This window comes from Bos javanicus, chromosome 21 (genome assembly GCF_032452875.1).
Source record: "Bos javanicus breed banteng chromosome 21, ARS-OSU_banteng_1.0, whole genome shotgun sequence".
NCBI lineage: Eukaryota > Metazoa > Chordata > Mammalia > Artiodactyla > Bovidae > Bos > Bos javanicus.
This window is the reverse complement of record NC_083888.1, coordinates 60515706-60542957: the sequence shown is the minus strand read 5'-3', so window position 1 is coordinate 60542957 and position 27252 is coordinate 60515706. Positions and strand designations below refer to the sequence as shown.

General features: G+C 41.8%; 3 protein-coding genes and 1 long non-coding RNA gene across 9 annotated transcripts in view; 2 read left to right on the top strand and 2 right to left on the bottom strand.

Annotated features, from left to right (window-relative positions):
* The window catches only part of AK7 (adenylate kinase 7), a 69774-nt gene extending 69344 nt beyond the window's left edge, over nucleotides 1–430 (bottom strand). The window contains exon 1 of the mRNA XM_061395257.1: nucleotides 253–430. Coding sequence (XP_061251241.1) covers nucleotides 253–357 — 105 coding nt within the window. The 5' untranslated portion in view covers nucleotides 358–430. The remainder of the gene's footprint in view (nucleotides 1–252) is intronic.
* On the top strand, nucleotides 323–3794 carry LOC133234566 (uncharacterized). Its single transcript, XR_009732177.1, has 2 exons — nucleotides 323–720; nucleotides 2470–3794. It is a non-coding gene; the product is annotated as an uncharacterized LOC133234566 (long non-coding RNA).
* GSKIP (GSK3B interacting protein) lies at nucleotides 3678–26273 on the bottom strand. 3 transcript variants are annotated; one of them, XM_061395254.1, is made up of 4 exons: nucleotides 25510–25568; nucleotides 15523–15677; nucleotides 10112–10370; nucleotides 3678–5567 (listed from the first exon to the last, which is right to left on the bottom strand). In XM_061395254.1, exons 3-4 carry the CDS (start codon nucleotides 10367–10369, stop codon nucleotides 5406–5408), a joined length of 420 nt encoding a protein of 139 aa, XP_061251238.1. In that variant the 5' UTR covers nucleotide 10370; nucleotides 15523–15677; nucleotides 25510–25568; the 3' UTR covers nucleotides 3678–5405. The 3 variants fall into 3 exon arrangements, with proteins under 3 accessions (XP_061251238.1, XP_061251239.1, XP_061251240.1); XM_061395255.1 differs by lacking the exons at nucleotides 15523–15677; nucleotides 25510–25568 and adding an exon at nucleotides 26184–26273; XM_061395256.1 differs by lacking the exon at nucleotides 15523–15677 and having other exon boundaries at nucleotides 25510–25616.
* Nucleotides 26185–27252, top strand: part of ATG2B (autophagy related 2B) — an 81488-nt gene continuing 80420 nt past the window's right edge. For 3 of the 4 annotated variants that reach the window (XM_061395252.1, XM_061395251.1, XM_061395250.1), the window contains exon 1: nucleotides 26185–26346. In XM_061395252.1, the coding sequence (XP_061251236.1) occupies nucleotides 26185–26346 (162 nt within the window). The remainder of the gene's footprint in view (nucleotides 26347–27252) is intronic. The other variant, XM_061395253.1, reaches the window with a different exon arrangement.

The following is a 27252-nucleotide window of genomic DNA, read 5'->3' as shown; positions in this document are numbered from 1 at the left end:
TCCGCCCCTAAACAAGGGAGAAACCCGGACTGGACCGGCTGTCTCCAAAACCCTGGTCTTCCAGGTCGGGCGCTGGTCTAGCCTGGAGGCGGACTGGGGAGCCGGGGCACCGCCTGTGTCCCGGACGATGGAGGGTCCCTTAGGGGAGACCCTGAAAAAGTCCGCGGCTAAGATGCAACCGGGTTTGAGGGCCTGGAGCCGGGACTGGGGGAGCTGGGGGCTGGGGTTCAGCTTTGACCCACCGCCGCTTACCTTCCCGATGTTTCTGCTGCTGTATGAGTCCAGCAGGTTTATAAACACCCTCTGGATCCGGATAGCTTTCTCCGCAGGGGCAGCACTTTCCTCTTCTTCAGCCATGGTGGGAGCCGCGCTGGTTGCTAAGAAGAAAGCGTCCCTTTGGTTGCCAAGGAGGTGGGTGGGGCCGCGGCCCTAGAACCTCGGAGCCCAGGCGGCCCTTCCGGGGCGGGGCCTAGGGCGCGGGGCGGGGCCTCCGCTTTCCCGCGCCCTGAGTTTTCCCCCCCTAGGGCGCAGGGCTGGCCCGCCGTGTCCCCTCCCGAGAGCTTGCAGCTGGGGCCCCATTCTGCTCTGCTTCTTGCCGGTGCCGTCGGGCTGTGCGTGCCCTCTGTTCCCTTTCCTCTCTTTCATTCGAAAACTCCAGAAACACGTCCCAGTGACCCCCAGACTCGGAGCACTAAAGATATTGATGAATCAGAGGAGAAGGTAAAAAGTCCGTAGCCTAGGCCTTCCCCGAAATGTTGAAGTGAATTAACATGCCCTTTGTAGGATGGTCTGATCCGGACGGTTTGACTTAATCCTCTACTGCAAAGGAGGGCTGTTGCCATGGAGTTTCAGGGTCAGGACCCAGGATCCACAGCGAGTGTGGTCCCCACTGCTCTTGCCAGTGGTGGTAGTCCACTGGGCTTTAGAGGTTCAGCAGTTCCGGGGCTGCAGTGGGGGTAGCTGGAGGCCATTTGTGCTGGGATTCACCCTCTTTCACAAAGGGATAGAATGTAGACTGCCCTTTCCAAATCAGGTTGTACATGAGATTGCCGCCGAATTAAAAAGATGTTAACACAGAACCACAAATGTCATGGTGGACTGAATATATAGCCTGTTATCTTAGACTAGGAGATATTTTTGTGCTTTAAATATTAACTTCTTAAATGTAAATATGTAACACATGGATTTTTTTTTTTTTTAATGTTTCCTTGGTGGCTCAGATGGTAAAGAATCTGCCTGCTGTGCAGGAGACACGAGTTTGATCCCTGGGTTGGGAAGATCCCCTGGAGAAGGGAATGGCTACCCAGTCTTCCCTGGAGAATTCCATGGACAGAGGAGCCCGGCACAAACAGTCGGACACGACTGAGTGGCTAACACTTTACTTTCTCTTAAAAAAAAATACTAATTGCCTCAAAAAATGGAAATGGCCAGGGAGCTGGACAGCCTGGGGATTCTGGACACTTGGGAGACTTGGCTTCAACTTCCACCTCGGCACTTATTTGTGGGAGACTGGAGCCAAACTTTTAACCTTACATGAGCTGTTAAAGTGACTATAAAACAGGGGTGAAACCACCAACCTAACAGGGCTGTCAGGATTAAATAAGATATACGTAAGCATTTTCTGAAATGGTCTCCAAAAGTGAAATTGCTTTTTTTTCTGTGATGCTAAAGCACACTTGCACAAATGGGAGCCTTTTCATTCCTTTTTTTGTCCCCACTCCCTTTCCTTTTTATACCTTTGTCTCATTGAAACTTATTTGTTTTGATAACACTTTGAAATTCTGGAAACAATTTGGGAACAGCTTGCTCACAGCAACATTTTTTTTTAATTATTAAAATGAAAGTGCTGTCAATTTAAATGTAAAAATACTCTTGCAAGACCAGTACAGAACTTGGAATAAATATTGTTCATTTTTTATAAAGGCCTGTTAGATGGAATATTCTAAAATTCACTAGATGCCTCATTTCCGGATTTTCAGTTTGTCCCGAATGAAATGCTGTTAAGCAGGTAAATACTTTTATTCAACCAGTCATGCTACTATAAAATATTACTGACTTCTTTCATTCTGTTTACATTATGGTAACGGGTAAATGAGCTAGTGCCATAGTTACAAGGGGATGCCTTCCAGAGAATTGTATAGCATATTGGTAGGTTAGGAAAGGAGATACTATTGATCAATTCTATTATGCCAGTTATCTTTTACTATTATTCCTTTTAAAAAATATATTTTTAGTTTTTAAGTATAGTTGATTTACTGTACAATCTTGTTAGTTTTAGGTGTATAGCAGTGATCCAGTTACATACATAGATTATTACAAGATACTGAGTGTAGTTCCCTGTTCCTTTCCTCTTCAAAATTAGCTTTCACACAACCACAAAGTTCCGGGGATGCTTTTATTGACATACTGTATGGGGATGATTGACGGAGTCAGAAGACCTGGGTTCTAACCTTCCTTTCCTGCTCACAGGTAGGCTGCTGAGCAAGTGCCACAATCTGTCCAAGTTTCAGTGGAACATGTCATACACAAATGAAGGGGTAGAAGGCAGAATTCTGAAGTTAAAGTGGCACATATCAGAATCTCCGTGTTTTCCTATCCTGTTCCCCTGTAACAATCGGACTGCGTATTTTGTGGTTTTTGAACACTGGTGGAGAGAACAGTGCAGCGTTGTGTCGGAAGACGCGAATGAAGGCTCGTAACTCCGGTAACTGCTGCTGAGCTGTGTGGGATGTGTAAAGATTGATTCTGGACCTGGAGGAAAGGTGGGAAGAGTTATCATGGGAAATGAGGTGTGTGCATTCTCTTCACAAACATACTGCCTCTTCAAGGATCCTGGGAGCAGGTTCAACTCAGCACAACTTGTGCTTTTGCTAGAAAGCAGAGTTCTTCAGCTGGTTTGGACACCATCGTCTGTTGCATTTCCCCTCTCTAATTAGTATACTTAAGGTAACGTAGAATATATGCAAAAGAAAGTGAAAATAACCTATCTTACCGCCTAGTGATTACTATGTTAACTGCAGAATATTTTTTATTCCATTTTTGTTATGTATACAATTATTTTCAAATATTTTTAAAAGCTTATTTTTTTCCTGTAGTATAACTTTCCCCAATTTTTAATGGCTGCATATTTTTCCATCAAGAGGATCTGACATAGCTTAACCACTTTTATAGAGACTTCTCAATTTTTCATTAGTGAAAATGACATCCTTGTTGTATATATTCTGCTGAATCATGTCCCTGTTCTAGCCTGCGAGGCTATTACCAGCATGTGATTTATAAGCTTTGTAAAGGCTCTATTACCAGTATCTTCCAGAAAGGTTTCACCAACATAGCCTCCATGAGAAGGTAACTGTGTGTCCTTCACTAAATCTTTATTGATATAATTTAAACTTGACACATTATTAAATTATTAGATAAAATGACTCAAATAGCTAAAACCTATTTTCCTTTCCTGAGTTACTGGTTTGATTGAATGTCTTTCAAGTGGCTACTGGACATTTGTATATTTTCCTGAGTTGATCATATATTATTTGCCCCTTATTCTCTTTCTTTTCTTTATTGATTTATAATAGTTACTTATCTGGAGGTTCTTTTTCTTTTGGAAGTGAAATTAAGGCTTAATTTATCTGGTTAAAGTCTTTAAAAAACCTAAATAAAATGAAGGATTTAATAACTAGTGGAGGTTTTAATATCTGTAGTTTTATTAATGTCTTCTCTCTTTGTTGCTCTTTCATAGTAATAATCACTTCACAATGAAATGGAACATCAAATTCAAAAATGGAAGCTCTTGGAATCATATTTATCACAAAATGAACACTTTCAACTTTAAACATACAATCACTTTTCTCCATACTTAACTCAAAATTAGTAAACAGAATTTTATTCAAACTGTACAAATACCCTTTACATTTAGCCTGAGATTAAGCATGAGAAAGTTCAAGCTGAAGTTAGACTTCATTACCCAAACACTTAAGCATGTGAAAATAAAGCTGAGGATGAATATTCATTTGTCAAACATAATTTAAGCATTCCAATGAACTCCGACAATGAATAATGACCCAAACCAAACTTTAAACTTGCTCTGGTCTACATGATCTTCAAGAGTCTAAAATACTATTGTTTAATAATGATTTATAAAAGTCTTCAAATGACAAATTATGAAGGTATGTCCAGATGCAGAATTTTAGTTCAACATTTGTATAGCTGCTGCTTTGACTAGTATTAAAAAAACAACTTCCCAATTCTTAATATTCAACATGTACTTGAAAAGATGTAGCAGCATGGTATAGTTTATTATAAATATTAGTACCTGTAATAAAATATAAAATACAGAGTCTCCCTTTTTCAAATAGTAAGTCTCTGAATGCTTCACTCATCCTTTGGTTTCAAACCTATACAATGGCCTCATGTGACATTGTAGATTTTGCATCGAGACAGAACACTGTACATCTGTTGGGAAGGAGGGGTGCTGTGGGAATACCAAAGCACTACATCATAGAAAGTAAACGCTGAAGCAAAAATACTTTCTGAATATATACTGTACATCATGTAAACAAACATTCATAATAAGAATCAACACAGGCCAAAATATCATTTTCTAGGAAATCAGAATCTCCTTTCTTTTAAATCACACACGCTGAAGATGCTTTTTGTTAGGAAGAGAATGGAGCCTGTTCCTGTATTTGTTTATGTGCTTAAATATCTTGGAAACAAGTAATTGTTACATTCATTTGCTAACGGTTTGTCCTCTTCGTTGGCTGGCTGTTGCAAACAAGGAATACAGTACTATTTCAGTACTTGTTTTTCATGTAAATACTAGCTACGTAATATATAATGAACTCATTTTTATCAGTCCATATTAATAATATAAATAGATTCAATGAAGCAGTGAATTTAAAAATTTGTGCCAGGGAAACTAGTTGATAATTTGTTTCCAATAAGGCTAGTAGCAAGATAATTACTACAAAGTTAGTCTGAGCTAGTAGTAAACCCCTGATGTAGCGAGCTGAATCAAAGTCTGAAGTTAGATCATTTTATTTCCTCTATTACTGTGCAAATCTAGAATTTCCTAGGTAAGAGAGAGCGCTGGCAGCCTCAAAGTCCTGTAATAAGCTAATGAAATACTGCTTAGGTTTCTGAAATGCAGAGATACTATATGAAGAAATCTGAATGTCTTAATGATGGTGTCACAGAAGTGACCTTAGGATTTCTATTTCCTAAATCAATCAGAAACTAAGAAAGACAATTCATTGATCAATCATCAATCAAAAGCCTACATGTGAAGCAAAAAAAAATAAGATACAAAATCAAAGATGCATTTTCTGCTATGACCATATGCAGCAGTTTCAAGCTGTATGTCAACCTTGTGTACCAGCAGCAGCGCCCTCTAACAGGAAAAAGCTTAGTCATGACTGTCCCTCTCTTTTCAAAGCTTCCAGTCTTTGAAGAAGCGCATTTCCAAATGCTTCCCGGTATGCAGGGCTGAGCGTATCCAACAGGGAGTAGACTGTTTCGTGGTAGGGAGTCTGTAAATGATCGTCCACCTGGTCGAAAGCATACCCTACCACCTATGAGAAAAATGCAACAGTGAATTAAATAATCAGATTTCATCTTGGTACAGAAAGCAAAAAAAACACAAGTTTTTACATGAGTTGTTCTCTAATGACATTATGCATTTCTCAATCAATAGTTAGAATACACATATTTTAAATATCCATTCAACCTATAATATTTAAGCAATTTATAACATAAGGAACATCACCAGCAAAATGCTCTACCATTTTTTTCCTCAAAAATTAAAAGGTTTGATTTACCCACTCTTGATCCTGAAAATCATGAGAAACGCTGGTCTGGAAGAAGCACAAGCTGGAATCAAGATTGCCGGGAGAAATATCAATAACCTCAGATATGCAGATGACTCCACCCTTATGACTGACAAGGTCATTTATGAGAAGGCATTTATGACTAAAATGCCTCTTGATGAAGGTGAAAGAGGAGAGTGAAAAAACTGGCTTAAAGCTCAACATTCAGAAAACTAAGATCATGGCACCTGGTCCCATCACTTCATAGGAAATAGATGGGGAAACAGTGTCAGACTTCATTTTTTGGGCTCCAAAATCACTGCAGATAGTGACTGCAGCTATGAAATTAAAAGACGCTTACTCATTGGAAGGAAAGTTATGACCAACCTGCTGCTGCTGCTGCTGCTGCTGCTAAGTTGCTGCAATCCTGTCCGACTCTGTGTGACCCCATAGATGGCAGCCCACCAGGCTGCCCCGTCCCTGGGATTCTCCAGGCAAGAACACTGGAGTGGCTTGCCATTTCCTTCTCTAGTGCATGAAAGTGAAAAGTGAAAGTGAAGTCGCTCAGTCGTGTCTGACTCTTAGCGACCCCATGGACTGCAGCCTACCAGGCTCCTCCATCCATGGGATTTTCCAGGCAAGAGTACTGGAGTGGGGTGCCATTGCCTGCTGCCAAGTCGCTTCAGTTGTGTCCGACTCTGTGCGACCCCATGGACTGCAGCCTACCAGGCTTCTCTGTCCATGGGATTCTCCAGGCAAGAACACTGGAGTGGGTTGCCATTTCCTTCTCCAAAGCATGAAAGTGGAAAGTGAAAGTGAAGTCACTCAGTCGTGTCTGACTCTTAGCGACCCAATGGACTGCAGCCTACCAGGCTCCTCCATCCATGGGATTTTCCAGGCAACAGTACTGGAGTGGGGTGCCATTGCCTTCTCAGATAGCACATTAAAAAGCAGAGACATTACTTTGCCAACAAAGGTCCGTCTAGTCAAGGTTATAGTTTTTCCAGTGGTCATGTATGGATGTGAGAGTTGGACTATAAAGAAAGCTGAGTGCCAAATTGATGCTTCTGAACTGTGGTGTTGGAGAAGACTCTTGAGAGTCCCTTGGACTGCAAGGAGATACAACCAGTCCATTCTAAAGGAAATCAATCCTGGGTGTTTATTGGAAAGACTGATGCTAAAGCTGAAAATCCAATACTTTGGCCACCTCATGCAAAGAGTTGACTCATTGGAAAAGACTCTGATGCTGGGAGGGATTGGGGGCAGAGGAGAAGGGGATGACAGAGGATGAGATGGCTGGATGGCATCACCAACTCGATGGACATGAGTTTGAATGAACTCCAGGAGTTGGTAATGGACAGGGAGGCCTGGTGTGCTGCGATTCATGGGGTCACAAAGAGTTGGACGCGACTGAGTGACTGAACTGAACTGATCCTGAAAATACAGAAAGAGTTGAAAAAGCTATACAAAAACAATATTTCATTTTCATAGTCTAAAACATGTTTCTACATAATTCTACATATACTGAGGGCCTTTTATAAAGGCACTATAATAATTATATTTACTATAATTAATAATTATAATACCATGGGGCTTTTTTATTCTTATTTTAAAAATTTATTTATGTATGACGGTGCTGAGTCTTCACTGCTGTAAGTGTGTTTTCTCCAGCTGCAGTCAGCAGTGGCTACTCTCCAGTTGCCGTAAGCAGGCTTCTCATTGCGGTGGCTTCTCTTGTTGCAGAGCACACGCTCTAGGGCTCCTGGGCTCCAGTAGTTGGAGCACACTGGTTCAATAGTTGTGGGACATGGGCTTAGTTGTCCCATGGCATAAGGAATCCTGTTGGATGAGGGATGGAACCTGTGTCCCCTGCACTGGCAAGTGGACTGGACCATGAGGGAAGTCCCTATTAGTTCATACTTTTATCATTATTTATGTGATTTGGGCTTTTTTTTTAAAATAAAGAATTCTAAAATTTATTTACAGTTTTAATTCTGGTTTATAATTAGTTATCTGAAATGCCACTTTCATGTTACTAATACATGACTTATCTGCTCAATTCTGTGAGATAAAAGGCAATGCTATCCTGTGTGTGTGTTCTTCCTGTTTGTTTTTTCCTTTAAACACAGCTAAAGATTTTTTTCCAGCAAGATTATAAGACCTATACCCTGGTTCACCAGCACAGTGTAGGGCAAAATCAACGTCGGATTTGCTGACTTCACTAAAGCCTGTGAACTCCTCATACAAACTCTAAATTTTTATGACATCTACTCAAGCCATAGGAGATGGATGTTTATGCTAGAAACAGAAGCAGTGCTGTTGTTTCTAATGAAAAGCAGAGGCAGACACCTAAGGAAGATGAACTGCACCACTGTGAACCCGTGCACACTCTGTCTCAGTCCAGTCTACAGCGTACTATGATTTTGTTTGTTCCTCTCTTATGCCTGGTATCTGTGGTCTTCCTGGGAACAGGGATCATGTCTTATTTACATGGTTTGATGTCTAATTTCCGACACAGGATAGTTACTCAATAAATGTCAACTGAATCAGACAGAAAAAAATAAATATTTGAGTACCTACATGCCAGGTTTTATAACTGACCCAGATCTTTGTGCAAACTTTATTCACATAACATCCCCCAAATCTTTTTTCAGTTTTTGTTTTAAATCTCCAAGTTACAGATAAAGAAGCAGGGACTCAGGCTGACTGACTCACCCAAGGTCACTAATTCACAAAGATTTCTAACTGTCAATAAAACCTTTCCTACCTTACCAGAATTAAACAGTGTCAGAGAAAATTAATTACCTAGGGTTATTTATTTCTACTTTTGCTTTGCCTATTTCTATTTAAGGTCCACTTCTAAACACTGCAAGTTTGGGGTACAAATTTAGGGATTTAGGAAGGGAAGCATGAAGATTAGTTAATTCCAGGATTATTCTCAAAGCCAAGATGCAGTTGTGTGGGAAATGAGAGTAGTTACAACTCGGCTTTCAACGTAAGTGAGCCTCCACCAGGGGACACACAGAACATGTGACTCACACACATCTTAGGGAAACCGAATCCAGTGAAATAAAAGAGATGTTCACATGCTTGTTTAATGTATCACATGACATTCTTACTTGCTTAAACCATGTGCTCTACTACTTCATGATCCTGTGCAACTTTGGGAGAACTACTCTTAATGGATTTAGAAACAGAAAAGTCAGAGATTTCTGACCAAGCTCGAAGGCTATTTGTTTATTTAGGATGTGCTGTGTGACTTGCAGGATCTTAGCTCCTGACCAGAGGTTGAATTTAGCTATGAAATCACTGAGTCCTAACCACAGGACTGTGTGGGGAATTCCCAAGGTTAATTAGTAAAGTTAAATAGACATTAGTATTGGAGGAGGAAATGGCAACCCACTCCAGTGTTCTTCCCTAGAGAATCCCAGGGACGGCGGGGCCTGGTGGGCTGCCGTCTATGGGGTCGCCGAATCGGACACGACTGAAGCGACTTAGCAGCAGCAGCAGCAACACTAAACTAGACATTTCTAATGTTCATTCCTTTGTTCCAAAGGTTAAAATTAAAAAAAAAATTTTAATAAAAAGTTATTCTCAGGTAGTGCTTTCTATTATTCTAAAGTCAGGATTCTGGTTTAAAGGATGCAGAGAGGTCATTCTGCCTAGAAAAGCTTACATGTAATAAATGGAAATTTATTCTTGGAAATTTGGAGGCAGAGCATTCTGCTGTGACTTAATTCTGATCTAACAGCTAGTGAATGGCGGAGTCAAGTATGATCTATCTATTTCTCTATGCATGGCTGAGCAGCTTGTGTGATCTTACTTCCCTGACCAGGGATCAAATCCGAGCCCCCAGCAGTGAAAGGGTAGAGTCCTAACCACTGGACCACCAGGGAATTCCTTCTAGTATGTTGTTTTAGTAGAAGAGATATTTATAGGAGGTGGAAAAAGATTCAACACAATGACTGAAAAATTCATCCAGTGCAGAGAATGCATAATTCTGGTAGACATGCTTAGCAAGAGATAAGAAATCTGTTTATTCGGGGGAAGACAATTATAACAAAATACTCAGAATCAAATCTGTTCCCCCCTCCCCCCCCAAAAAAAACCTATTCTTATGTTGACTGAAAGACTTCAGAATTAATAAAAAAATTCCTAGGGGGGGAGAAAAAAAACTCTCTTAAAAAAAAAAAATCTTGGAAACTACTGGGTGTCAAGTTCTCACCTAAAACTCTTTCTCATTCCCTGATTCCCGAACCTTTTGGATCAAGTGGTAAAGATTTTTTTTCCTAAAGGGAAAAGGGACTTACCCTGAGCCCTGCTTCAGTGAGCTCCAGGCAGTATCTGTTCCTTTCTCTTGTTTCCACATTGATATAGGCCACATCGTCTGCACAGCGCAGGGTTTTTGAGACAAACATGGTGTTAACAGCAAAGAGAACATCATTTACAACTGCTTCGGCTTCCAGCCTCATGTCTTTCATATCAGTTCCTTCAAAGCCATTAAGCTCAGCTTCTTCTTCAAATCCTGACACGCCGCTCAGTTCCATGGGATTACAGTCTGTTTCCATTCTGCAGAAAACGGGGTATGAAACAGGCTTATAAAAAGATATTCACACGTTAATGTTTGATTAAAAAGCAGTTGTGCCTTGCAACTGCCATTTATTAGAAAACATCATAATGAGCTAACAATTTTTAGGAAAAATATTGCCTAAAACCATTTTCAGTAGTTTTTCATAGCACAACTACAGATACTTATAGGTTAAAAAAAAAAATCTTCTCCACTTCTTCCCAAAAGGTTAACCCCATATTGGTAAGAATTCAGAATATTAATTTTTAGCTATTTCAAACAATGCCAGTGTAAAAATCTTAGTACCTATTTTTATGAATGTGAAGGATGTTTAGAACTGGACTGCTTTTAGCTATTTCAAACAATGCCAATGTAAAAATCTTAGTACCTATTTCTTTATAAATGTGAAGGACGTTTAGAACTGGATTGCTGAGTCAAAGTACATGCTCATTTTAACCTTCGATAGATACTGCTGATTCACCTTCAAAAAAGGCTGCATGATTGATACTCCACCAACAGAGTACGAGGGACTGAGTTCTTTTTCACGGCACCCTTTCTGACTCTTTTTAATATTTGCCAGTATGAGAGACAAAGAATGATGTCTCATTGTTTGAGTATGCATTTCCTTGATTAAACAACTTTTGGGGTATTTATAAGATTTTATTTAAAGTTATTTTTTATGGTATATTTTTAGTTCCAAGATCATATAGCTGTGAAAAAACAAAACAAAACAGAAATGGTAATGAACTAAAGTTGCCTTAAGTCAGAGCTTAAGTCTTTACCTACTACAGGACACTCAATAGTTCCTTTTGTGACTTCTGGATTTGGGGTTTTGCCTAAGAAGCAACCTGCCCCATTCCATGATTATATTTTAAAGCCCTCTAAATCATCATCTTCTGAATTCTCATTCTCTATCTCTATAGTTAACTCTCTGATTGGTCTGGAATTTATTCTGTATAGCTTTATTTTCCAAGTGGACAGCCTACTGTCCCAACACCACTTATTGAATAACTACTTTTTTTTTTTTTACTGTTTGCTTGAATTGGCTCATATATTATACTTTCAAAAATATTATTTCCTGTGTTAATTTGATCCAATATTATTGCCAGTCTGCTTCTGCCTCTCTCTTCTGTGACTAGTGGAACAGTTGAGGACTGTTAAAAATTCGAAATATATGAATAAGTGAATGTGAAACTGCTTTGGAATGTAAAAACAGCTTTTCAGAATAAGATATAATTTCTTTTTACCAGTAGACTTTATGAAAGTAAATTAAGATTTTATTTTTCTATATGGATTAAGCATCAACTGTCCTAACTGTCGGACGACTCTTCAACTTGCTATGAACATTTACTTGTACTGTTTGTCTATTACTTTACAAATTCCATCCCTTTTCCTAAAGTTACCAACTTGTGCTCTACTTGTGTAGTGTTCAAAATTAGTGGTTCTCAACTGTGGCAGAAACCCCATCTCAGAGAAAACTGAACCAAAACCTCTGGGAGATATTTCTGGGTATTTTTTCAGAGTTTCTGGGTGATTCTACTGTCAGGCCAATGCTCTGAATTATTAGCAAACCTCTTAAGGGACTAGAGTTTCTAAAACTGCAGGTTATTTGCATATTATAAAAGTCAAAACCATTTGCTAAAGACCGTTTATGATAAACTATATGAAGCTATTTCAAAAAACTACTTAGCAAATGCACAAATAATATAATCCTTCAACTCTATTTCAAGTAATGATATGTTGTAACTGGCCCTTTATCTTGTTTCCCACAACACTTGACAGAATTAGTCACTAACAATACAATTATAAACTTACCAATTATTGCTAGAGGAATTTGTCAGATAACTGAAATCTCACATTGACTTACTACATATGAAAGTGAAAATATTTGATTTTCTAAAAATCTCTCCCTTCTCTAGAAATAATCATTATATTCCTTAATATTTTACTTGGCTTTACGTATAAGAAATGAGCCCATTTTTTTTTCCCCCACAAAGTCAGGTTTGAAGATTTTGAAACATGCCTGTCTACTATAAATCTCTCAATATCCTGAATGCCAGACATCTTTATTTTGCTCAAGCAATCAAGTATCTCAATTACAGATGTCAGAAATAATAACTTACATGAAAAAGATGTTTACATGAGAAAGCTTGACAACAACCAAGCTTTTAAAGAGTCTAATTCATCGCAACTAGGACCACGAGGACACGGAGAGCTGAAGACTCCAGTACTAGAATGTAAGAAATCCTCACAGGCCAGTAAAGCAGGTCATCAAACTGTTGTGGAGTAATTAGCACCAAGGGGGCAAAAAAAGAGAAAGACACCTTTCCCAAGACTGTAACTTAGATGTTTCTCTGAAATGCTTCTGAATGATGCATAAAAGAGCAGACATATCCAGAACTTTCGATGATACATATAAATCAATAGATTTTCATACTGAAGCATTATATAAGTTAATAACATTTTAAGCTATCATTATTTTAAGGTATTATTACAATTATCTTTTGTTGGTTATGACAAGCTTTTGATTATTCATCAATATCATTTCCCCTTCCAAATAGTACCCAGATTTTCCAAGTGGAATTATAATACCTCCCCTTCTCCTACTGAGTAGAGTCACCAAGAAATTTGAGCAAAATTGACCCCAATCCCATTTGAAGACTGTCCTGAACTTAACACACAGAAATCTTCCCAGTCACTTTCATGCAGAATAGTTGGCAGCACCCGGGCCCGGCTGCTCCTGGTACGCACCCCAAGACGAGGGAAATCTGAGGATGATGCTGACAATGGGGAGAGAACAGAGGCAAGAGATGCACAGAGAAATGAAGCCAGAGCCCTGGATGCTGCCCAGTCTTCACACTTTTCAGTTTGTGCAGCCAATAAATTCCTGTTACTTTACTGGCAACTAAAAGCACACTGAATTAGGAGCCTCCCCCAAATGAAAAGCACTCATAACCCAGCACTTCATCAGCTTTACAAAGAGGTTTAAAAAAAAAAACCCCCAAAACAGCCCTGGGCTTCCCTGGTAGCTCAGTGGTAAAGCATCAGCCTGCCAATGCAAGAGACTGGGGTTTGATCCCTGATCCGGGAAGACCCCACAAGCCACGGAGCAACTATGCTCGTGTGCCACGAGTACCGAGCCTGTGCTCTAGAGCCCAGGAGCCACAGCTACTGAGTCCACGCACCTCAACTACTGAAGCCTGTGTGCATAGAGCCCGTGCTGCACAGTGAAGCCACCACAATGAGAAACCCATGCACCGCAACTAGAGAGAAGCCACTGTTGGCCACAACTAAAGAAAGCCTGCTCGGCAACGACGACCCAGCACAGCCAATAAATAAAATTTTTTAAATATTTTTTAAAAAAGGAACCCTGATATTTTTGTGCCTGTTATGTAGAAAGTGCTTAGTGAAAGCTTTGTAGAATGTGAGTATCAACATGTATATTAGTTTCCTATTGCTGCTGTAACAAATTACCACAAGCTTAGTGACTTAAAATACAAATTGTCCTTGGATTCTGGAAGTGTGAAATCTAAAATCAAAGTGTTAGCAGGGCTGCAGTCTTTCTGGAGCCTTCGGGGGAGAATCTGTTTCCTTGCCTTTCTAGCTTCTAGAAGCCACCTGCATTTCTTGGCTTATGGTCCCTTCCTCCACCTTCAGAGCACATCACTTCAGTCTCTGGTCCTGTGGTCATATCTCCATTTTCTCCTGTACTCCCTTTTATATTGGGCCCAGCTGAACATCCAGCATATTTCCCCAGCCGAGGCTTAGGGTTGGTGCTGCTGCTGCTAAGTCGCTTCAGTCCTGTCCAACTCTGTGCGACCCCATAGATGGCAGCCCACCAGGCTCTGTTCTTGGGATTCTCCAGGCAACAACACTGGAGTGGGTTGCCATTTCCTTCTCCAATGCATGAGAGTGAAAAGTGAAAGTGAAGTCGCTTAGTCCTGTCCGACTCTTAGCGACCCCAAGGACTGTAGCCTACCAGGCTCCTCTGTCCATGGGATTTCCCAAGCAAGAGTACTGGAGTGGGTTGCCATTGCCTTTTCCGAGGCTTAGGGTTAAGGAACTACAAAGTTCCTCTTATCACAGCAAGTAATAAGTCACAGTTTCCAGGGACTAGGACGTGGACATCTTTGGGGAGGGGGGGTCGTCATTAACCTGCCTATCATTGTCCATATCCTATAAGCAGGGAAAGGAGTATACAGGTAGGCAAAGAATCTTCCTTTTCTGACTTTCCTTTTTGGAACAGTCGTAAGTTACTTTCAAAAGGAGTACCTGTCCAGTCCACTGCCTTCTTTGGGAAGGTTCCTTACTCACAGGTTTCATGACCTGTATTCTGTTAACTCCAGCACCATAATCACAGAGAAACGTACTGGGGATGCCTGTTTTACTTAAGGGCAACATTTTGAGGCTTGTAAGGGGTTTATGAATTGTCCTGAATCAGGAGCTCTGTTCAATCATCTGATTTGGACAGTGACTGGCTCATCCAACCAGATCCTCTCTAGAGTGAACAGAGAGCCAAAAAGCATGAACTCAGTGTGTGATGACAGGAGCCATGGAAGCGTAGCAGGGAGCCTTATGGATGGGGCACTAGAGAAGAAGTTTCTACATTTTGATTATGCATCCCAGTAACTAAAAGTATTTTGAGCAGGTACCTCATTATATGTATTTTTATTTATATTTACTACTACAATTAGCCTATCAAAACATAGAAATATGAATTTAAAGAGAAGGTAAAATATTTCACATTTCATATTTACATATGAAAATTTCAAAAATTTCATATTTTTACCTTCTCTTTAAATTCATATTTCTATGTTTTGAGTTCTTTACCTGTGCTGTCCAACACAGTAGCTACCAGGCATATATGGCTTCTATTCACTTGAAGTCTTGCTAGAGTGACTGAGGAACTGAATTTCAAATTTTATTTAATTTTCATTCATTTAAATTTAAAAAGCCAGTGGCTACTGTATCAGGTAGCACAGGACTAGACCTCTGTGAATACTTGTGGATAACATAATGAATTTGTTGTTGTTCAGTTGCTAAGTCCTGTCTGACTCTGTGACCCCATGGAATGCAGCATGCCAGGCTCCTCTGTCCACTATGTCCCAGAGTTTGCTCAGATTCATGTCCATTAAGTCAGTGATGCCATCCAACCATCTCATCCTCTGTCGTCCCCTTCTCCTTCTGCCTTCAGTCTTTCCCAGCACCAGGGTCTTTTCCAATGAGTCGGCTCTTCATATCAGGTGGCCAAAGTATTGGAGCTTCAGCTTCAGTATCAGTCCTTCCAATGACTATTCAGGGTTGATTTCCTTTAGGATTGACATTGTTGAAAAAAATCAATAGACATAAGGTACTAAATTCAGCTTATTTTATATATGAGTAGCAAAATTTGGAAACAATCATGTTAGAAAATCTATCTTAGCTATTCTATGGAGGGAAATTAAGCACCAGTGTTTCAAATGGTAAAAACTAATGAATTACTTCTAGTTTTTAATTCTTGTCAATTTAGACTCTATGTATCCAGCATTTTTCTAAGCCTTAGAAGATTAATTATGTTCACTGATAGTTTACAGCCTCATTTGGGATATATGACAAGCACATCAAATATGTACACAAATATTAATGCCATATACATGCAACATAATTATAACATAAGAAATGTATAATTAGAGAACACAATGACATGCCTTGGTTCTACTACAAACTTACCACTAAACATGTATAAACTTGGGCTGGCCATACAACCTCAAAGGGTTCATGGTGTTCTTGTTTATAGAACAAGGGGGAATGAACAGGAAATTCTTGACTGTTTTTGAGAGCTCTGACATTCCATGATTTACTACATAATTGTTAGTTACTATGGAGCTTGACTCATGAAAGAGGTCAGTCAAAACTGGGCTTGAATGGGCACAGATAAAGAGATATTAATAGGCAGAGAAGACTTGAGAGTTGTGAGGGATTCTTCAGAGGGAACAATGCATAAGCAAAATCCAGGGAGTGCCAGGAACTGTAAGGAGACTAACTTAGGTAGTCTACAACAAGGAAAATGCTAAGGGAATAGTAAATGTGAATGGCCCAATTTGAGAGGGAGCTAATGCCTAAAACAACAGAATTTGATTTTTATATAATCGGCTGTTTTAAGCTCTTGACAACGGGAAGAGTGGTGTCTTTAAAGTAGGTTTCCTATAAGCAACAAATAGTTTGGTCTTGCTTTTTCAAACTGATAACTCTACTTTTAATTGGACTGTTTAGACCATTTATGTTTAGTATGATTACTATGATTGATGCGGTTACTATCTCTTTTGCTGTTCTCTATCTGTCCCACCTGTACCTTATTTCCTTTTCTTATTTTTCTACTTTTGAACTGATCACTTTTTAGGATTCTATTTTAAACCTATTGATGGCTTTTAACTTTTGAATGTTTTTGGTGGTTGCTTTAGAGTTTACAGTATACATCTTTAACTTATAATATCTTCAACTGTTCTTTTATTTAGAATTAACTTCTTAGTTGCTATTTTTTTAAAAAAATTTATTTTTATCTGTGCTTATTTTTTACTCTCTTTTCCTCTTTGTGTTTCACTTTGAACAGTTTCTATTGCCATGTATTCACATTCTTTTCTTTTTTTTTTTTTTGCAGTATCTAATCTCTTCTACTTGGGTCCTTTTTAAAAAACACAATTTCCATGTCTCTTCTTAATTTGTTCAATCTTTTCTCTATTTTTTGAATATATGGAATAATTGCAATAAATGTTTTAATGTCATGGATATTTCTGGGTTAGTTTCAACTGATAGTTTTTCTAGTTGCTATGGGTTGTATACTGCTCTTTACACGCCTGATATTTTTTGACTGGATGCCAGACTTCATGGATTTTACCTTGTATTTGCTGGATATATTTTTTTATTCCTATAAATATTATTGAGCATTGCTCTGGGATGCAGTTATCTGTGAAAAGCTTGATCCTTTCAGGTTCTGCTTTTAGGCTTTTTAAAGCAGCAGCAAAACTGATTTAGTCTCTGGTTAATTTCTTCCCCACTGTGGTGGTAAAACCTTTTTGGGTACCCTACCTGATGGTCTATGAATTATAACATTTTTTTTCATTCTGGGTGAGAGGAACTGGAACTATTGCTGGTCCTGTTTGAACTGTGAAAATTCCTCTAATTCTTTTGGGTAGCTTCTTCACACCTAGTTGTTGATCAGTGTGTTTAGCTGCAGACTGGAAGGGATCCTCTGTACATATCCATGGCACTCACTAAGAAGCTCTCTACCATCTAATACTCTTTCCCAGCTGCCTGGCCTTCCTGGACTCCTAGCTTCATATCTTCAATTCAAGTAGACCCCTGGGTTCTACCTGGGCTTCTCCTCCCAAGGCCATGCTTAGACATTCTCTCCAGGCATCACTGTCCTTTGCTGCTTAACGTCCAAAATCTTAAGACCATTGTTTCACATTATTTCTGCTCACTGTTTTGATTCAGGTGGAAGCGTAAATCTGGTCCCTGTCACTTTATCTTAGCCAGATGTAGAATCCTATTACCCAGTTTTGAGCTAATTTTGCAATCTTTTTTTAAAAATTTTATTTATTTGGCTGTACTGGGTTTTAGGTATGGCATGCAAACCCTAATTGTGGCATGTGGGATCTAGTTCCCTGACCAGGGATTGAACCCAGGCCCCCTGCATCAGGAGCTCGGAATCTTAGCCACTTCCAGGGAAGCCCCTGCAGTCTTATTTCATCAGTTCTTTCATTGATTTTCGTCTCTCTTATATGACTTTGAATCAACTTTACCATATTGTTTGTTGTTTCATCAATGAGTTAATTACATTTTTGACACATGCTTACTATATATTTGTATAAGACCCATACTATTTTACTTAAAAAACTGTATTTTAACACTGCTTTAAGACTTTTTAATCCTTCCAAATTCAGCTCTGACACATGTATTTTAGGATTCTCTATCTGATCTTAAGGTGGAGTTAACCACTATATCCTGCTTCCTTTCTGTACATATCATACTTCATGGCAAATGGAGGTCTGTGGTATGACTATCATGAGCACAGTGTCTGGCATAAAGCAGGTCTTCAATAAATACTTTCTGGATGAATAAACCAAAGAAAAAGTACTTTCTGCTTTTCAAGCTATAGTACTTAAGTTAGCTCCATGACACTGGGCAAAAAGCTACAGGATAAACATGGTAGACACTTCTGGAAATATTTATCACTGTTAAAGTAACAATATTATGAAGTTTGATGCAAAATTGCCTAAATTTTAAAGCAAATGGCAGTTTCAAGCCATGTCCTCTTTAGGTTGGGCTTCCCTGGTGGCTCAGGGTAATGAATTCGCCTGCCAATGCAGGAGACACGGGTCAATCCCTGGGTCAGGAAGATCCCCTGGAGAAGGTAGTGGCAACCTTCTTCAGGATTCTTGCCAGAGAAATTCCATGGATAGAGGAGCTTGGCAGGCTACAGTCCATGGGATTGCAAACAGTCAGAAAGATTTAGCAACTAAACAATAACAACAAAGCTAGTTTAACCTTTATTTTCCATAACACATAACATTTAATGTTTTCAAGAGCTCTGAGATGTTTATTTTGAAATTAAAAAATTTAAATCAGTATCACTTGCAGCATTACTAATGCACAGTACTTGTAATTTAGATAAAAACGGCTTATTTTTCCATTTATACGCTCATTTATAAAATTACTCTGCACCCTACTTTCAACAAAGAAGCACATACACAACCTAGTCATAATAAAAATCAAGCCGAGTGCTTCAGCTGATTAAGGAAGAAGGTGAGGGTAAAGAAATACATAGTGTTCATTTGAGAAGTTTTTTTTTCTCTTGAGATTTAATTTAATTAGGCAGCTCATGAATCAGGCAGAATTCCATCTGGCAATGAGAAGTACACTCCTGGAGAAGTTTTTTTAAACTGTAAATAAGCAACCAAACTACAACCCCATAAACAACCTTTCCTTCAAAATGAGAAACTAAATGAGATTTCTAAGAAAAGACTAAAAAATGAATGCGTAACCACCAAAACCAAGATAACACTGGGAACTAGCTTTTTGTTTTTATATAACCCTCTAGGTTATATAGAGGATTGGTACTATATTTAATATAAGGTACATTCTAACTAAAAGAGATTTATATCTAAAGAGATAGAGAAATAGAAAACCTCTTTGTTTTCCATTTAAAATCTGGCTGTCTACCAGACTCTGGGCAATATTCTGTTGCCAGCACCTTCAAAAATTGGAATACCTTACGGGCATTTTAATCTGGTACATTGCATCACCTTGCATAAAGTTTCCAAATGATTCCTTATAACATCATACATAAATTATTTAGGAACCAGCTCTTACTTCATCCGTTGGTATAATTTGGGGGCTGTGTTAGCAGTTTGGGGAGAACTCATGAAACTAGTTATCAAGATATCTAAAACCAAGATATCAAGATCACAAAGTTCTTTATTCTCCACTTCTTAATTCAGTAGACTTTGTTTCATCTCAAATTTACAGCATCAAAGAGCCAGCAACAGACTGTAGATTTTTCCTTGATGGCAAAAGAACGGGCCTAGAAAGAGTCATACATACAGCATAATCAAAGAACAGAGCCAGAAGGATTTCAAGGCAGTGTACAGACATGAAACTTACATTTTGAAAGAAAGTTTGATTTTCCAGTTGCCATTACAACAGTCAGCTGAGGGCTAGAATGTAATATCTTAATCATGATCACAGTTGACCCTTGAACAACACAGGTTTGAATTGCACATGTCTACTTATGTGCAGATTTATTTTCAATAATAAATACCACAGTACTACATAATCTGTGCTAAGTGAACTGGTGAATGTGCATTGTATATTTAGAGAACTGATTTAAGTTATGGGTGAATTTTGAATTTTGGGAGGGTTGGTGTTCCTAACCACAGTGTTGCTCAACGGTCAACTGTACTTTTATTTGTCTCACATGTCACAGTCTGGAAAAATCCTCTTGTGAACAAGAAGTGGCCACATGGTGTGATGTTTAAAGGGCTCTTCTGAACAGACTGATCAGGGCTGGAATCTCAGCCCTGTCACTTGTTCGGAGACTTGGGGAAAGATCTTAATCCCTCTAGTCACACATTCCTCCTCCCTAAAATGAAGCCAAAAGGAGCAACTACCTTAAAGGGATCCTGACAGAGCTAAATAAGTGACTATGCGGAAAGCGCTTGGCATGGTACTGGGCACAGTAAGCAAGAAATATTATCTGTTAACTATTATACATTAAAAATAAAAGTACTTACATATCTTTAAAGAAGAAAGATTGACCTTTTTAAAAAAATAAAAATATTTATTTGGCTGCGCAGGTTCTAGTCGCAGCATGTGGGATCGAGTTCTCTGACCAGGACCATACCTGGGCCCTCCACACTGGGAGCTTGGAGTCTTAGCTACTGGACCACCAGTGATGTCCCAAGGCTGATCTTTGACCTAAGCTCTTTGACTCCAAGTTCAGGGCTCCTTGGGCTTCCCTGGTAGCTCATTCGGTAAAGAATCTGCCTGCATCAGTGTCTCTCTGTGGGAGAGGGAGAGGGTGGGAAGATTTGGGAGAATGACATTGAAACATGTAAAATATCATATAAGAAACGAGTTGCCAGTCCAGGTTCGATACACGATACTGGATGCTTGGGGCTAGTGCACTGGGACGACCCAGAGGGATGGTATGGGGAGGGAGGAGGGCGGAGGGTTCAGGATGGGGAACACATGTATACCTGTGGCGGATTCATTTTGATATTTGGCAAAACTAATACAATTATGTAAAGTTTAAAAATAAAATAAAATTAAAAAAAAAAAAAAAAAGAATCTGCCTGCAGTGCAGGAGATCTGGGTTCAATCCCTAGGTTGGGAAGATCCCCTGGAGAAGGGAATGGCAACCCGCTCCAGTATTCTTGCCTGGAGAATTCCACGGAGCCTGATCACAAAAGACTCGGACACGATTGATGGACTATCATTTCCACTTTCAGGGCTCTTTATAGTATGTGAAGTGGCTATGGCTTTGGCCTCTTGTGGCTCTGAGAAGCATGTGACATGGAACACTACCATCTTACTCCTGTCACCGCAGGCACAAGTCTTAAAAGGCCAAAATCATCTCAGCTTTTATTTTACATGTTAACATGGATTCCTTGCAAGGATGATTTTTTTGTCATAACCATTCAGCCTCTGGTATGTAGCCTCTGACCTGTCATTACAATGTTTGGTTGCTAATTACTTTCATCACCCTCACTTAATTAATGATTAACTGTTAACATTTTGTGATAGTTCTTTGTCTTTGATGAAACATAAAACGCTGTTAGGATGAGTTTGTACCCTATTTGAGCTAGAGGTAGAATTAACGACAGATCTTGAACCTTAATAATTTATGCTGAATTTCTCCTAGGAAGCATAAAACGGACCCAGCAACACACTTAACACTCTTAAGACAGTATGTTTGTTTTTACAAAATCTCCCAGTTTTTATTTTCCTTTTCTGATATTTGAAATTTCACACATTCTGTGGACGGTCTGAATGTAATTCTATATTCCAAAAAGAAATCAATTATTTAACATTTCAACTTGAAAAAGTAAACTCTGTCCATTCATCAAAAGTCTGGTTCAAACCTCCCCAAATCTTGACTCCCTGTCAGGCGGGCTCCTGCACTTTCATATTATTTTGTTTACTCTGCTTTTATGGGAAGCATTAGAATTATTCATAAGTACAGTTTTTTATCTTTCAAATATATCCAGAATCCAACTGTTTTTTTCCCATCTTCACTTCTACAGCTCTCACCCAAGCCACTGTCACTTCTGCTGGGAAGTGAAAGTCTCTCAGTCGTGTCCAACTCCTTGCGACCCCATGGACTTATACAGACCATGGAATTCTCCAGGCCAGAATACTGGAGTGGGCAGCCGTTCCCTTCTCCAGGGGATCTTCCCAACCCTGGGATAGAACCCAGGTCTCCTTCATTGCAGGCAGATTCTTTACCAGCTGAGCCACAACGGATGCCCTCAATCATTGCAATATCTTTCAAACTGGTCTTGCTTTTTCATCTGTGGGCCTCTTACCTCCATATAAGTCTATTCTCAACACAGCAGCCAGCATGATCTGCGAAGACTTTAGCCAGGTTATGGCACTTCTTTCCTCAAATCCATTCACTGACTGAGTAAAAAGGCAAAGTCCTTATAGAGACTGCCCCCTCACCCCCAAGCCTCCAGCTTCTCCTCTTTCCTTCACTACCTCCCGATGTTCCTTGAGCTCGCTAAGCATCTCTTGCCATAGGGCCTTGCACGCTATTCCCCCTGCCCAGAAAACTCTTCCCGGCATCACCCACCTTGCTCCCCAGCTTTCTCTAAGTCTCTGCCAAAATGTCACCTATTAAACAAGAGAGGCCTTCCCTTACTCCCTATATAAAAGTGGCAAACCTATCTCCTCTCCTTTATATTATTTTTTTCTATAGCGTTTACTACTGCATATATTTGTTGTTTGCTTCCCCCTCCTTCAATAAAATGTAAGCACTCCACGAGGGCAGGGACTTAATCTGGTTAATGCTGTACCCCCCAGCACCTAGAACAATCCCTGGCACACAGTAGGCAATCGATAAATATTTACTGAATAGAGGAATGACCCCTTCACTACAGATCATAGCTCCCTGAATTCCTCTGTACCTTTTTCACATCACCGATTGTGAAGACTTTCACTCAGTGGACCCTGAACAAACATTTAAAACTAAAGAACAAAAGAACTGAAGTTACCAAGAAAAGAATGCGTGGGACAAATCTACAGAGAATGCGGGGGACTAGAATCCCAGCACCTACACACACTGGAAAGCACAATGGTTCTCAAATGAAAAGATGGTTGTGGAAGGGGAACCAGAGCTTTCCCCACCTGCCAACATTTCTGGGCTCCATTAGTATTTCTAAGGCAATTGTGAAAGTTATCCTGTCTGCCTGCAGTGCGGGAGACCCACGTTCAATCCCTGGGTTGGGAAGATCCTCTGGAGAAGGAAATGGCAACCCAATCCAGTACTTTTGCCTGGAAAATTCCACAGACTGAGGAGCCTGGTAGGCTACAGTCCATGGGGTCGCAAAGAGTTGGACAAGACTGAGCAACTTCACTTTCACTTTCAAGGCAATTGTGAAAGTTATCCATGTGTAAATAAAATCTTAAACCAGTATTCTTAATTCACTAATCTTTTTTTTTTCCTTTCCACAGTTGGTATTTATTAATGAAACCAGGATCCTTTTAACTCAGACAGGACAAATCAACAAAGTGATGGCAAATTTACAATCATTTACTAAAGCTTACTTGAAGCAGGCCTTGAGGCAACCATCCCAGCTTTTAAGCTCTCTTCTAATGAAGTGATAGATTCTGAAATACCAAATAATTTAAGCAAAACCAGGCCTCTAAGAGAATTTATAACTTATTAAACTTTTTACACTCTGAAAACTAGAACCTCTTAGTGACAATCCCACAAGACTTTCCAGTAAGTTTATACAATTAGTTTCCTCTGACAGGTTATAAGACAAACATCCAGTTTGCTTGAGTTTTTAAGATATTTATTTATCTGGCTGCATTGGGTCTTAGTTGCCACACGTGGGACCTTAGCTTCCTGACCAGGGATTGAACCCAGGCCTCCTGCACCCGGAGCAAGGAATCTTAGTCACTGAACCACCAGGGATGCCCCCAGACTGCTTGAGTTTTAAAAGGATATTTCATTTACCCCACCTGAATAACCAATAAAGACATAACTTGGCAAAGGGAAAGAAGGGTTTAATTTACTATTCTTGATTAAACTGCATGTATCAAGCCTGGTTTCTTAATTCATACATTCATTTTTACATGCTCATCTTACTTTCTCCAGTTCTTCCTTGAGTCTGTGCTCGTGACCACACATTTTTCCTTGTTATTCCTGATTTAAATCAAAATAATGGGTATCTTCCCATTATTTTGGCTCAGTGGTCAAGAACCCACCTGCCAACGCGGGTTCGATCTCTGGGTCGGGAAGATCTGGAGGAGATGGCAACCCACTCTACTATTCTTACCTGGAGAATCCCATGGACAGGGAAGCCTGGCGTGCTGCAGTCCATGGGGTAGCAAGAGAGAGGGACGGGAGCGACTAAACACCAACAATCGGGACCCTACGGAAATCGTTTAAGCATCCTAACAATCTCTGGAGATAAGATATTACTAACACGCTTAAGAAGAGGGCGTCAGAGGATGAGAAGTGGATGGCATCACCGATGCAATGGACATGAACTTGGGCAAACTTCGGGAGATGGTGAGGGACAAGGAGGCCTGGCGTGCGGCAGTCCATGGGGTCGCAAAGAGTCGGACTCGACTGAACAACAACAACATGCTTAAAGTTGGCAAGGACTCAGACAGGGCGGCCGGTGGCCGGCTCAAGGAGCTTCCTGAACAAACGCCGGGCTAACAGGCGCCGGGCACAGGGTTCTAACCCGGGACACCTGGCTTTCGGGCCACCGAATACCGACCGACACACGCAGGCCTCCTCTGGGTGGACCAAGTTGGGAGCCGGCTCCGCGTCTGCAGGAGTTGCCTCCTAAAAGGCAGAAACACGATTGCGCAGACTGCCAGACCAGCACACGTACTTTTGCCCAGGTCTCCGCGGGGTCGGAAGGCTTTGGCATGGATCCGAGAAAGCGGTTCTGCCCACAAACGCCTCGGAAACTCAAGTTTTTGGGTGAGGGATGAATAAAGCGCTTTGGAAGCTGCAAGCCACCAGACAAGACGGTAGAGAACAGGAAGCTTCGGAAAACAATACCTGGACGAGGCGGGCGACGAATAACTTGCTGACAACGGACACCGGTCAATAACTGGGGGTAGGGTTGGGGGGGGGGGCAGGGATGCTCCCGAGAGGCTGCAGCCCTTCCCCGGGGAACCGGCGGCGCCCCGAGCGCCCGTTTCCTGCGTCCAAGTCTAAGGTGAGCGGGAACGGCCCAGGCCAGAGCCGTCCCCAGAGCCCCCTCAGCCCGGGCACAGGACCCCCTTCTGCAAGCCGTCCCCTCACGGCCTGGTCCTCCGCGCTGCGTCCCCCTCAGAAGGCCCTCGGCTCATCCCCGAAGCCCTCCCACTCGGTCGGCCGGTCGCCAGACGCCCGCCGCCGGCCCCAAGCCCGCTCACCTGCGCGCCCCAAGTCCTTCGTCTCCTCCCTCCCCCGGCGTCTGGAACCGACCCGCGGCCCCGCCCCCTGCCCTCCCAGCCCTCGCCCCGCCCCCTCGGAGCCGGAACTGCTCCCTTCCGGGCCCTTTTCCCCGCCTCCCTGGCCCCCCCAGTGTGGCGTCACTTCCGCCTGTGCCCGGCGGCGCGCCGGCTGTCCGGGTCTCGCGCACGCGCCGCGCCGGGAGCGTCCCAGAGCCGGGAGCGCGCGCCCCGCGGATGACAACAAATTCGTCGTGCGGGCGCTGTGGAGGTGTCCACCTCACTGTGGCCTTAGGCCCTGCCGTCTCCCCGCGTGCTCTCTTGTACCCTTCTCTACTGCCGCCAAGGACCCTCCTCGGAAAACCCCCCGGGCTTGGGGCTAACGGGGACTCCTCCGCGACTTGTCCCCCCCAGGCCTAACGCGAGCGGCGCCGCACAGGCGATGGGGTCGCCCTGAGGGACGCTCGGAGCCGAACGGGCATGGAGGGGCCTCCCCGGGCTTAGGCTTCGCCGAGGCCTGGGCAGGCCGGCCCCGGGATCCGAGGCGCCGCCACCAACGCCGCCGCTGCCCCCGCCGCGGCCTGGAGCCGGAGCCTGGCCGGAGCCCCCAGGCCGGAGCCGCCCGCTGCCCTGCCAGCCCAGCTGCCAGCCCTCACCATGCCTTGGCCGTTTTCGGAGTCCATCAAGAAGAGGGCCTGTCGGTACCTCCTGCAGAGGTACCTGGGCCACTTCCTGCAGGAGAAGCTGAGCCTGGAGCAGCTCAGCCTGGACCTGTACCAGGGCACCGGGTCCCTCGCTCAGGTCCCCTTGGACAAATGGGTAAGAGGTGCTGGCGGCCAGCCGGGGTGGAGGGAGGGGGACACAGTCTCCTCCTCAGGGCGATCTGAACCAGTGTCATCGAGGATGTGTGACGTTCTGTCCCTCCCTGGGTGTTGTTTGGCTCCAGGTAGGGTAGGACTCCGAGAAATGTGTTAACAAGTGTCGTTCAGTCCGTTTCTAGCAAGTTTGCCCTTCCAAATCACGTGTTCCAGAAACTTAGCAGAGGTAATGGAGTCCACACTGCGGCAATCAGTGGAATCCGTGGTTTGGGATGGGGGGTCTGTGAAGCTGGCTGAAAGGAGTCCGTGGAAGGAAGTGACCCGTGCTCTGCTGCCCCTTTAGGGTAGGAGGGCTCTTGGGGTTGTGTGCGGACAAGTAGTATTTCGTGGGATGACACTCTCCAGAAAGACCGAGGGTGGAGAGGACCTGTGGGGATGTCAGAATGCCTGGGGTATTCCTTTATTTATTTGGGGTTGGTCGCTTTCACCCCACGGCCTCAGTCCAGCGTCTGGCATTTAGAAGAAAGTTAGGTCTCCTTTGCCGGTTTGTTTGCTTTGGATCCTGTAAAGGCCAATCGCACGATGGTCGTGTGGCCCAAATAGGGATGCTTGGTTGTGCTTGTTTGCTTCACTGTGACAGATCGTAAAAGCGGGTGTTGCAAAAGCGCTGAAGCTGCACTCTTGTGTTCTGCTTGCCATCCAGAGGTTGTGAATTGACTCATATTAACAGGTGCTTCATGTATCGTTGTTCCTGCATCCGTGTGCTCAGCGCATAGTATTTTACTTCATGTGTATTTCAGCTTTGAGTTTGGCAAGAATGAAGGGGTTCTCCCAAGTTTCCAAACTCTTTATTTGTTCCCCTAGAGTTTGCTGCTCACAGTTTGAATCGGTTTTACTGTTCTGAAGT